General features: G+C 34.2%; 1 protein-coding gene across 1 annotated transcript; it reads right to left on the reverse strand.

Moving 5' to 3' along the window:
- Nucleotides 1-283: 283 nt before the first annotated feature.
- On the reverse strand, nucleotides 284-1,836 carry LOC144547056 (transcription factor TCP21-like). The gene has a single exon (XM_078295670.1). The coding sequence runs from the start codon at nucleotides 1,519-1,521 to the stop codon at nucleotides 787-789; it is 735 nt and encodes a 244-aa protein (XP_078151796.1). The 5' UTR covers nucleotides 1,522-1,836; the 3' UTR covers nucleotides 284-786.
- Between the last annotated feature and the right edge of the window lie 12,041 nt (nucleotides 1,837-13,877).

The following is a 13,877-nucleotide window of genomic DNA, read 5'->3' on the forward strand; positions in this document are numbered from 1 at the left end:
CATACTAACTATTGTATTAAAAGAAACGTTTTTACAGCTCTTTGAAAGGAAACATTACTATCTCATGTAGTCTATTAATTTACATCCAAATTTCCTGTTAGATATATATAATTTAGGTTTGTATGCCAATAAAAATGGAATTTACAAGTAATTCCTACTTTTTATAAGAAATAAATAGAAAATAAGGATAATAGCCTCTTAATTGAAGCATGGTAGCATCAAAGAAGATGATTAAATTAATCAATGAATGGATAATGAAGAACACAAAACTAGACGAAGAGCATTGGGAGCAAGAAAAGATACCAACTTTATTGCACGATTGCACCTTCCATCATTCAAGCTAACAAATCAATCCACTAATACATACAGACATCCCCAATTATTCCCCATCAAATGCAAACAATTCCAGTTAAAGAACACCCTGAGTACTGACCCTGACCTACTACATGCAACAAAAATTCACAAACACACACGCGCGCGCGCGCAACAACAACAGCGACAATAAAAAAGAACAGCTAATAAAACAACCAACTTACATGATGTGCAAACCCAATTTGTCACCGGAAAGCTGTTTTCTTACTTGGCGAAAAGTCATCAAAGCCCTCAATTTTTCTTTCTTTCTTTCTTTCTTTCTTTCTTTCATCCCTTTCTCCATCAAGGGCAATTTAAGATGCATCAAGCAGGGGAACACGCAAGCTAGACCAACTCCAGCAATCATTCTACCAATCCTGAACAAAAACAAACAGAGACGACCAATCTCTAAAACCCTAACCCTAGAACGAACAATCAGCTTCTCTCCTCATCATTCCTGCCACCACCAGCAGTTGATGGCCCGGCCGAGAAAGATGCGAGAAGATTCAAATTCCCTTGCCCAAGTGGCAAATAATTCCCTACCCTAGCAGCCGATGCTTCCCCTACAGCAGGTGAAGCCGTAGCAGGGACCAGCATCTCTGGTGCAGCTGCAAAACTCCACAACTGCCCATAATCGGGTCGGGCGGGCAAAGCCCAGAATCCAGCAGCAGGGACAGCCATGGGACCACCAACACCAATGGAAGAGCCAACTGCTGTGGCCTTGAAAGTGTCTTCACTGGAACGGAGGCGCTTACCGAGGAGAAAAGGGGCGGAGTTGGAACTGGAGTGAGGAGAAGAAGTGGAGGCAGAGGACGTAGAGAAGGAGGCGGGAGTGGTACCGGAGCCGGTGGCAGCGATGATGGAGGGCTCTGCTTGGCGAAGAAGCCATTCAATGGTTTGGCCATCGGACTTGTGGCCAAGTTCGCGGGTTAATTGAAAGACGCGTGCAGCACAAACTATAGGCATACGGATGCGTCGACCACGGCCATCGACCTTGCTGTGGCGGTCCTTAGAGGGGGGCTTTTTGACGGCGAGAGCGGTAGAGTTCGCGCCGTTGGTGGCAAGGGTGGAAGGAGAGTGAGAAGTAGAGGGAGAAGGTATCAACTGGAGGTTCGACTGAGAGTGGTCGAGGTGGTGCGGGTGGTGGCCGTCGGGAGTAGTTGTCATCATCGTATGGATGGGCCTCGACTGGGGTAGGAGGGATGAGTCTGAACTCTGAAGAGATGGTTTTTTTTTTTTAGTTCTAGAGTTGAGAGAGAAGAGAGAAGAGAGAGGAGAGAGGAGAGAGGGACTAATGATTGAGCGGCAGGAGCCGGTGGAGACAGGCGGGAGGGCACATGGAGGAAGGGACCCACCTAACCTGTTTTCAAGATATCATATGGCGCCGGTGCATACTTGGTACATATTGCTTTCCCGATTAAACCCTACTTAGATCTGTTATTAGACAACAAGGAAAATTGTAGGTTCACAGAGAAAGCTAAATTAAGCATGGGAAAAGGTATTCAATTAATATTGAACTTGAAACGACTAATAAAAGTATCCAAGTTAATTTTTATCTATTATGTTAAGATAACAAAATTATAAAGTAAGCAAATATACTAAGATAATCAATCTTTTTGATAAAAAACTGTAATAGTTTGAGATATATAACCTCAAAAAATTAGAAAATAATTATTCTCCTTTTTCTCTATTATTTACGTCGATACATTTTCAAGGGCTTGTTTGTAAGAATGCTTTTCATTCCAAATTGACTTGTTTTGACTTGTTGAGGTGTTCCGGGAGCAATCAAAGAACTTAGGATTGCCCAATGCTCTCTCTTTCTTTCCCAAGCTGGACCCACGACATTGGCCTAAGGAGGGAAAAGGAGTAGCACAGCGCATTCAAAAACTGGACCCAATTACCAGCCAAATTATCAATTGTGCCACTGAGCTCCGGGTCCGGGTGAGGCGTTGAACTCGGTCCCTCTTCTGACAAGATGGGCATGATAATTATTTGGAGATGTGAAGCTTTTATCATTCTTTTTTAGCACTGTCAAAAGATTATTATAAAGGCAATTTTTCATAATTGTATTTCTCAAAAGATTATTAGGAAAGCACTTCTTCATAACTTATATATAATTCTAAATTAAAATTATGGTCATTTCTATAAAATTGTAAAATATAATTTTAGAACCTAGTTAATTGTTGTTGGAGTAATTATCCATGAAGATCCTCCTATAAATTTTAAATCTTTTTAAATTTCTAATTTTACGGAACTTCCCACCTTCTTGGCTCTTGAACTTTGTATAGACCAGGTGCACAGAAACACCAAAGTTAACACGGGGCCTTATAGGTCTGTAGAGTGGGGTTTAGGAGCTAATAGACCCAAATCAAGCTATAGTTTGTAGCTATGCTGCTACGGCCTACGTGGGCCAATGGGGAAAGGAGATTTCCTTTGAGGGGGTTTGTGATAGGGGACGTGGCGCGAGATGATCGCAGGTGTTATCCCCACCTCTGAATTGCTGTTCCAACAGTGGCACTGTGGGGCTCCACATGATCTGTGGCTGATCTGAGATCAGAAAATTGTTGGGTTCGTTTCCTCTCCGGTACTGCATGATTGCTGGTGATCCAAAGCGAAACCTATGCTATCCGTTTTTAATCTGAAATTTGTTTCTTCACTGGAATCTTGACATTTAGTGGCCTACAACGAAGGAAGCTGGACGTGTTTGATGGAGATCAGATTCAAATTGGTCTGATGTTTGTTCAGAATTAAAACGTGTATGCTTCATTCACTCAAATATTAAAGCAGACTGCGTGGATCACGAAGCGAATCGTATGGTTTCAAACGGTATCAAATTGATTTGAATCCGATGTTCATCGGATGAGCCCTGCTTCCTACAGAAGATACTATTTGGATAATTGTGTTTTGTAGCTTCATCCGTCCGCTCTAAAACGATCATTGGATATGTCAAAGAGTGTGCCCGGAGAGCGATCGCTCAAAGGAATGAGGAGAGAAGAAATGGCAACATCGACTTGATCGGATCCATTCATTTGTTTCAGAAGAGAAAAATTATAAAAGAACAAGAGGGAAATTAAGAAGATATAAACTCAGCGATTTTGATCACCCGAATTATAATGTAAATAGAATAAACCATTAATTGTGGTGATTTTTTCAAAAAAAAAAAATTATGTTGTTCTTTTTCTCTGTTGAGTGAATTCTAAGACACACCCAAAGAGTAACGAGTAATGCAGTAATTTCGTCTAATAATGAGGGAGACAAACGAATATGATGGTTCTACCAAAAAAAATTTCCAAAAATTGAGGTTTAGTTTCTTGACCTTCTACAAAGAATAATTATTCTTTTCCAAAATAATTTCTATTTTTGTTTTCTTTTTTTTTTCAAAATGATTAACTTAGTTCTTCAATTTTAAGAAAAAAAACGGAGAATTACCGCATGCGCCTTATATTATTCATACACCTGTTTCTCCATTTTGGTAGTGGAATGATTATTGGAGACAATTAGTTTGATAAGATTTGAAATAGACTTGCAAGTATCACCTTTGTGTACTGAGAATTGACACTTAACTTTTCGAGTTAATATTTTTTGAATCAAATTCAAAAAGGTTCCTACCTCGTAAGTTCCGCTTCAGAAGCGAAAAAGAAAAAGAAAAAGTGAAAGAAAGCTAGGGTTAGGTCTGCCGTTTTAAGAGTCGGAGGTGCCACCCTCTGCCTCGCTGCTCCTCGCCCTGCCTCCGCTCCGTTGCCCCTCACCTTGTCCACTTACTAAGGAGGTTCTCTTTTCGCACCGAACTGACGAGGTCCTTCTTTCGAGCCGAGCCGACAAGCTGACAAAGTTCTCCTTTCGAGGCGACGCATCATCAACTACTACCATCTCATTTCCATTGAGCCGACGTTTCTACTTTGGATCTAGTCACGGCTCATTTACTTCGCCTCGTTTTACTCCGTCGTCCTCGTCATGATCCGTCGGCAGCAATATGGATTTCTCGTCTCCGCTTCCTCCGACCTCGGATTGCGCTGAAGACCACCTTTCCCTGCTTCGTGACGGTACTTGGTAGCATCGATCTCCTTCTTGTCTCTTCTCTTTATCTATTATAACTATATATATGTGAATAAGGTACATTCTTTATGGTTGATGTCGATGATGAGATTGCAAATAGTTGTCTCCTTCCTCCTCTCTTTCCTCTTCTTCTTTCCTTCTTCTTTCTCCTCTCTGAGTTGTGACTGTTCCGGTCCGGTTGATTCAGTTCCCGGTCCGGTTTGATTCAGTGCCTTTTTCAGCTAAGTGATGACTGTCTCGGTCTGGTTTGATTTAGTGCCCTCTCCTTCTTTTCTCTCTGAGTGGTGACTGTCCCGGTCTGATTTGATTCAGTGCCTCTCGGCTGCGCATTCCTCTAGGCGGCGAGGATTTTGGAAAGAAGGCGTTTCGTCCTTAAGGAAGGGTTACATATCACATGCAACTCAAAAATTACTGCTGTGTCTACATTCCCAGATAAGAAAATCGGAAGGCCCTCCTACTTGATAAAAGGACGCGAATATATCAATTCGCATTCTCTGGCTTCACGTATTTGTTATTTTCTGACATAGTAAATTAGATGATTTTACAAGTAGCTCAATGTATATGTTTCATGCTTTTTAATTTAAACAACAAACATATGTAATAGCTACCTTGTAAATCGTTAGATGAATGCAATCGCCTACAGACTTTCAACAAAAAAAAAAAACAACGAAGATGGCCATTCAGTTTTTATTTGCACCAAATAAAACTTGGAATTAAAAACAACTATGTTGACCAAAGAAAATGAAATTAGTTTTTGACATGCACTGATAAAATAGCTAATTAAGTTATATTAAAATAAATTCACAAACTAATATGGTCCCTTAAAAATAATTTAAAGATGGATTTGCCGCATATTAAGTTCATCAAAGAACTCAATGAGTTTATAAAGACTCTAATTTTACTCTTGTAAATACTATATTTACATAATTATTGCGCAGCGCTTTTTTCTTAGTTAAGAGGATTACATCGAAGCTGTGTTTTTTTTTTTTTCCTTCTTCTTTCTTTGTATGTATATAGAGGTAGGGGTGCACAAAAAGCTCGTAGTTTGTGGTTCGATTGATTTTGATTAAAAAAAAAATGTTCTAAATGAATCAAACCAGCGTGGTTCTGAAATGAATCCAATCAAGTTCGGTTTGAAATTTGTTCAAATCGAACTCAAACTGAGTCTCACTCGATTCAAAACTCTCATTTTTAGTTCTAAATCCTACTTCAATTTCAAACTAGTATGGTTTGAAACTGGTTCGAATCGCACTATATCAAACTCGAACTCTTTTTTTTTCAGTTCGAAACCCTACTTCAATTTCAAACTGGATTAAGTTTGATTCGTTTGCAGCCCTCTAAGTAGAATTAAGTTTGACAATTGTTTATTAAATAAATCCATTTACTCTTTTCGTTCAATTTAGGATCGAAATGATAAAATTAAATAATAACTTAAGACGATGAATCATTTGGCGCTCAATCACGCATACATAGAGAGGCGCAAGGATTCAACTACCTCCGTCATGTGTTTACTGTTCAAATCCTTATTGATAAATTACTAAAAATTAAAATAGTAATTAAAATAGCCAAAAATGACTAATAATACCATGCATAAAAAAAATCATAATAAGAGTGAGACCACATAATATCTTGATATTTAAAGTTTAAATGGTCAGTTTGAATTATTTGACATGATTTCTATATAAAAATGTACTTGAAGCCAAAGTTTACATTTTTCAGAAATTTATTTACTATCTTTTTAGATTGGTAAAATACCAAAATTTCAGACCATTTCAAGCAATGATTTTCTATTTATCTAAAAAACAGTAACAAAATTATAAAAAAACATAAAATTTAATTAGTCACTCACTACATTTTCATAAGAATATCATGTTAAACAGTTTTGATTGGTCAACTCTTAAATCATAAATATGAAGCCATAGTACGAACATATGTGCGCTATGCATAGTACCATAGTCTCTCTTATATTGATTTAACTTTTTTTTAATGATAATTATTATAAATATTTTAAATTTTTATAGTAATATCATCAAATAGAATTAAAATATCCATAAATTCGCATTAAAAAATAATATTAGTATTGCGATTCTGATTTTCCAATGCCAAAATATTATTGTTTGTACTGACATTTAGGACAAATGATTTAAAAAATACAAATGTCGCATTACCTTTTTACATAAAATTTACATATTAACTAACGAGCAGATTAAGATGCGCATAAATAGTCATGATTTATCAAGAGCTCTTGATAAAATCATGATCGACTCGAGCAATGCACAAAGGATTGAAGGTAAGGGTGCAATAATTTTAAGACAAAAGCAATGCACCACTAAATTGATAGGATTACAAATATCTAGATTTAAATTCCGAGAATACAATATCCAATTACTCAAATTATAATAAGTTTAAATATACAAACACGTGTTTATTCCAACATCTATTATATTTAGACATCTTTCGTAAAAATTGAACATGTATCTTTCTAAAAAGAGATAAAATTGATCAATTATTTGTATTAGGCAAGAATTTTACAAAATTTATTTTAAACCAATAAATAATTTCAGAAATAAATAAAAGATATTTTATGATAACAATTTTGTTAGTGTCAAGTTAAGCCATGCCTAATCGATTCAAAAATTGGATTCACGCTATGTATATATGTCTGTAGGGGATGGACTAAACGGTTTAAGCTCGTATATAGTACTCCACATTTAAGCTATCAAACAAATAGTATTGTAGAAAGAATAAAATTGAATAAGAGGTGAGTTAAATTTGTAGTATTTTTTTTTAAGACAAATTAACTCATTTCACACTTACTTTGTCTATAAAGCTCACTATCATAAATATGTTTTCATTTTTTAATAGTTTATTTCTCTAGACGGATTAATATAAGCTATGACTTAAGTTATTAAATAATGTGTAAAATATAAAAAATAAGATGGAGTAAACAACTTTCTTTCAAAAAAAAAAAATAGAGTAAACAATTAAATCTTCATCAATATAAGTAGCAACTAAACATGACTAAATGACTAGGCATCTCAAACTAACAATGGGTACATTTACTAACTCTAAATATCACCCTATTAAGTATTGTTTAACCTTTTCTCAGTCAATCAGTATTGTAGAGTTCAGCTAATATGACATCAGCGTCGTTTCATCATATACAACACCAATCCAAAATCTATCAAATAGACTTCAAATGGTGAATCTAAACCGTTCAAACCAATATATTTCATTAATTGTGTATTTACATGTAAAATTTATAATTTTTCGAATTTATTTAGTATCAAGTCAAACAGTCAAATGTGAAAGTTTTAAATTAATTTTAATGCATTCATTTTTCAACATTTTGAACTGCTTGACTTGATACTAAAATAAGTCGAAAAAATAATCTTTTTGTATGTAAACTCATCACTCATAAATTAAATTGGTTTGAACAGTTCAGATTAATAAGTTATTTGAAATTTGAGAGTTGGTGTCATATAAAACCGATGTCATACTAACCGGACTCAATATTGTATCCATAGTGGAAATTAAGCACCTCTACCTACTATATCACTAATTGTTATGTCTTGGTCATTAGGTGTTAATGCGAAACACACTCTATTAGAACGAAAGAAGGCAAGTTTCAGAGAATTTCCAACGGTCAAATTCAATCCGTCTCAAATGGTTAACATCTAAAAATTGATTATGGACATTAATACGAGATTCCTCTCCTGATCCCGGTCCATAAGACCAGCATAAATATATTTAATCCAAAAGGTACAGGTAGCTCAATTAATTGTCTAAAAAAAAAAATTAAGATAGTTAAATATTTCTGGAAAAAGTCTTGAAAAATCTCAAGTATCCCTTTCCAAGCCGATTAATCAATAAAACTGCCCATGATTTCTTTTTCTTTTTTTAAAGCCAAATTCATAAAAAAAAAAAAAAAAGTAACGTCCCCCCGAGCTACAGTCATCTGAAAATTTCCGCGTATAAAAACATTCCCTTTTTAGCTTAGTTCCAACGCGCTTTCAACTGCCATAATTTCAAGTACAATATGTATGTTTACAGGATAATATGTGTATGTTCACAGAAGGTGGTCCCCAACAGCTGTCACGCGTTTTCAACAGCTTTCACGCGTTTTCATCTGAGACCATGGGGTTTCATCCGCAGAACATCCATTGAACTTGTTTATAGGATTGTTTTTATAGTATTACAGGATCTAATGAACTTATTTATAGAATTAGTGTAAAAAGTCCGGAGATTTTTGGAGGACTAAGAGCCTGAGACTGTTAGCTGCTTCCGAAAAAAAAACTCGATGTCAATTCCACCTCAGAAATCCACATAATTGAGCCACTGATAGTTTTTTTGAGAGATATAATCAAGCCATTGTTGTCAAGTATTCTTGATTGTACGGAGAGGTATATTAAAGGAAATAGTACTTATTATTTCTATTGTTATTGAAGGCTTGATTCTTGTGGTGGTAATAATCGTATAAGTTGTTGTTGGGGGTGTCAATGGCAATCAGAATTAGTCGACATTTACATTTGTTCTTACTTCTTAGGGGTGTCAATGGTACCTTTTTAGTCGTTTATCCAACCCATATCGTATTCGATAAGGCAAACATGAATCAAGTTTTTTTTTCGTTAGCTTATTGGATATGGGTATGTATAAGATTTTTTTTTCATTAATCAAATGAGTAAGGATATGGGTACTGACTATTTTGTATCCACTACCCTATAGGATAATTATAAAATCTAAATATATATATTCAATTCAATTTCCAACCCATCTAAATATATATTCATGTTTTTAAATTTTTGTTCTTTATAAAAAAATAATTTATTTGGAATTGATTGCATATTTGTTTTTATTTTTTATTAGAAATGCAATTAAATACAATTACATATACGTGAAATGAATGAGTTTTTGATGTTTAATTTATAAAATATAATAAAACTAATTATTATATTAGTATTATCCGTTATTCATTCGCTACAATTTCGCTACCTAATAATACTAACGGGTAAGGGTATGGTAGGGTAGGTAAGATCAATTTTTAATGGATATGAGTAGGGTATGGATAAAATCAATTTTAATAGATATGGGTATGAAAATGTCTCCACCCGACCTGTACCGTACCCATTGACACCACCATTTTTGTTGCAAGGACTATTCTTTCAATTATTTTATATTAAAAAAAATGTTCAAATTTCGAAATTACGACATTCTGTGAGGAGGAGGGTTCAAATGCACCCTATCTTTTATCTCTGTTTTCAAAATCAAAATAGTCAACCCGAACCGTTAGATGTGATCTATATATTAAGATGTGCTTGGAGACCAAATTTTATATTTTTTTAAATTTTTTTTACTATTTATTAAGCCACTTTGAAAATCTCTGATCCAATGGTCCAGAAAATGTAAAATCAGCGATTTTCAATGTGGCTTAATAAATAGTAAAAAAATTTCAAAAAAATATAAAATTTGGTCTCCAAGCACATCTTAATATATAGATCGCATCTAACGGTTCGGATTGACTATTCGAACTTTGAAAATGGAGAAAAATAATTTGAAATATAGGGTGCATTTGGGTGCATTTGAACCCTCCTCTTCTGTGAGATCATACTTAGTTGTTAGGGGGAATTTCACTTGTACCTCTGAAAAAAAATTAAAATTACATATTCTCCCTAATAAATTTTGAAATTACGCATTCTCCTCTAAACTTCCAAAACTCACAAATTTATCCATTATATTGTCTTTTATATTAAAACTCACTCATTTTACTCTTTATTAAAACCATACAAAAATTATAACTTGTTTAAGAAAAATATTGGTCTTATAAGATACCCATTATACCCTTTAATCTTAATAAATATAATTTTTTCCTCGAAAATCGGATACCCATTATACCCTTTATCCTTTATAAAATACCTATTTTCCCTCGAAACCAATCAAATATAAGACTAACACGTGTCTTAGATACGCTACAATTTTTATGGTTTAATTAAGTGTAAAATGAGTATTTTATAAATTTAAAATGAGTTTCCATATAAAAGACAACCAGATGGCTAAATTTGCCGGTTTTAAAAGTTTAGAGGGGTGAATGAGTAATTTTAAATTTAGATGAGAAAATATATAATTTTAATTTTTTCGAGGAGTATACATGAAATTCCCCCTTGTTGTTAAACCTCAATAAAAATAAAATATCCGTGGCAAACCAATATTGCAATGTGAATCACACAATATAGTAGGACCCAGTAATTTGGAAATAAGGCGCAAGGCCCGTTTCATAATGAAACCAGTTAACAGTACAAACTAAAAAAAATAAAAAAGTGTTTTGCAGAGCCCTCAGAAAGGGTCTGCTCAGCCTAAATATTGGGACTGTTGACGGTTGACCTGAAAATATTCTAGCTTGTTTTAAATCTTAGAACTTGAAGTAGATATATATAGTGCCATTATCATTCATCAAGATTCAAATCTGCTTTTTTTTTTTTTTTTTTTTGAGAAAAATGAATACTCTTTTTCTTTAAGTGGTTACATAAATAAATTAGGATACATATATAGATCAATTAAGTATTTATATAGAAAACTTAGGTCGTTGCTTTTGAATAACTTCAGTGGACTCTACTTTTATAGCATAACTGATCTAATTTTCTACTGCTTTTGAAGACAGAGATAAAGAGAAAAGAAAAAGAAGAGGGTCCTATTCTAAAAAATGTAAACAGATTTGGATGTGACCAACTGACCATTGATATTCTTATTTTTGTTGCAATGTTGAATTAATTTTATTTATTTTAATGGATGTATTCATAGAATGCTTCTGAGAATAAACGAGGAATATGTCGTGCATTCAGAAGTAATCTAGGAAAGGAGATGCGTTCAGATTGTGTGACAGTGTGGTTCAACACTCTTAAGTCGAAATCAACATATTTAATAGATAAGAAGATATGAACGCATACCTTCAAATGTACTTTATGATGTATGTGTTCAGAAAATAGGTGTAAAATTATTAATTATTTATAAAGAAAAATATCATCATTATCATTAATAATAAAAAATTGAGATAGACAAAAAAAAAGATATAATTATGAAATATTTTCCGAGTTTGTTTATTTATTTACGTTTTAGAATCTTTAGTTCTTTACTGAGGTAAAAAACAAACTTGTAATTTGTAACGTGTAACACGCCTTTTCCTTGTTTTTGGAACAAATTGTAGCACCCTTTTTTTTTCTCTCCATTACCTCTGTGTAAAGAGACAGTCCTGCTGAGATCAATGTGGAAATACAGCAAACGGAGTGAACACTGATAAAGATAACTGGAGAGAATTAAATACAAGCTGTCCCCCGATCGCCTCCTATCTGCAGTTGGTTGTTGAGCCATTTACGTCCCAACGTACGGAAATGCGGGGCCCAGTCACAGGTCCCCCTCGCTGCTCAGTCCATCAGGCCCACTTGGCAGAGCTGGCAGGCGAAGATGAGGGTAGAGCCGTAATTTTGTTAAGATAGCGTGGTAAAATTATCCGCTGGAAAGGAGATGCTCTTGTCTCCCCTATCCTGTCATCCAATTCCGATCCAGTTACCACTTACCAGGCCGCCTGCTCAGTGCCCGTGTGGGGCCGCCATTCCTACCTATATATGCCTAGACCTGGTTTATACTTTTCCGTAAGTGGTCAACTCGAATAGATTTTACTTTTAAGATGTATTTTTAATATTTTAAAATTTAACATTTTGAAATATTATCTTGAATCAATAACATAAAAGAAACTTTGATGCTTGTTGCAAAATTAAATGTCAATGTTATCGTGAAGTCACACATATAATAATCTTAACAAAATTTGTGAAGGTAATGTTCCTCATTCTTATTTCTGTATTCTTACATATCATCAGTCTAAAATATACCCAAAGAGATCAAAGTAAATAAAAAGTGAGGAGGAGATAAATGTAGAAAAAGACTTGCTTAACTTATCCGATAATACAAATAGTGGCAACAAAAAATTTGTTCCGTATATTCTATGAGATAATATGGAGTAATTAATTTGAGAAATAAACTTTAGGGTTAATCTATTAATTGAAATAATACTTTTTGTATGAAAAGCCGTATATTTAAAATTCGGTCGAATGATTCTTCTGTAAATATATTAAGAGTAAGGCTACGGTGCCATGGGTTGCATAAAGGGCGACGGTGCTACGGCTCAATATTCGAGTTTTCAAAATCCTAACGGTCGATCCGAACCGTTCATCTTGTTCTCCGTATTAATATGTGTTTAGAGACCAAATTTTACATTTTTAGAAATTCTTTACTATTTTTTTAGATGGGTAGAAAATCAAATATCTGCATGGTGCAGAATTTTTTAGATCAAGTGATTTTCTACCTATTTAAAAAAAGGGACGTGATATGAGTACCCGCACTCTCATCTCCCCATTATCCCCCCAATTTTATTTGTTCAATCTCATGATCTATAAGGAATTTTACAAATCTAAAATCACGAACGTCTTCTACGTAATTTTATCTTTCAAATGAGATCCATGATGACATACTTTCGAGCTCGTCATCACACAAGTATTTATACCTAGTATTTTTCACATATGACACTGTTGACTTTTAAAAGTATTAATATCAAGTATTACAAGTATTTATACCTATGCACAGAAGTATTTATACCTATGTGTTCAACTATTTTTGTTAGAGAAAGGTTGATGCAGGGACGATTAGGGAAATGTGATCCGGAGATGCGGGGTCCACGATTAGGGATAAAATACTTACAAGTATAGGTATAAATACTTGCACGATGAGGTATAAATACTTGCACAATGAGGTATAAAATACTTGCACAATGAGGTATAAATACTTGCACGATGAGGTGCTACGGCTCAATATTCGAGTTTTCAAAATCCTAACGGTCGATCCGAACCGTTCATTTTGTTCTCCATATTAATATGTGTTTAGAGACCAAATTTTACATTTTTAGAAATTCTTTACTATTTTTTTAGATGGGTAGAAAATCAAATATCTGAATGGTGCATAATTTTTTAGATCAAGTGATTTTCTACCTATTTAAAAAAAGGGACGTGATATGAGTACCCGCACTCTCATCCCCCAATTATCCCTCCAATTTTATTTGTTCAATCTCATTCACATTTCTCATGATCTATAAGGAATTTTGTAAATCTAAAATCACGAACGTCTTCTACGTAATTTTATCTTTCAAATGAGATCCATGATGACATACTTTCGAACTCGTCATCACACAAATATTTATACCTTGTCATTTAAGTATTTATACCTAATATTTTTCACACATGACACTGCTGACATTTAAAAGTATTAATATAAAGTATTACAAGTATTTATACCTATGCACGGAAGTATTTATACCTATGTGGTCAACTATTTTTGTTAGAGAAAGGTTGATGCAGGGACGATTAGGGAAATGTGATGCGGAGATGCGGGGTCCACGATTAGGGATAAAATACTTACAAGTATAGGTA

The sequence above is a fragment of the Carex rostrata genome, chromosome 2 (genome assembly GCF_964058835.1).
Source record: "Carex rostrata chromosome 2, lpCarRost1.2, whole genome shotgun sequence".
NCBI classification, from domain to species: Eukaryota; Viridiplantae; Streptophyta; class Magnoliopsida; order Poales; family Cyperaceae; genus Carex; species Carex rostrata.

Coding starts and splice junctions, on each gene's coding strand:
- LOC144547056 (XM_078295670.1), bottom strand. CDS start 1,521: ATGATGACAACTACTCCCGACGGCCACCACCCGCACCACCTCGACCAC.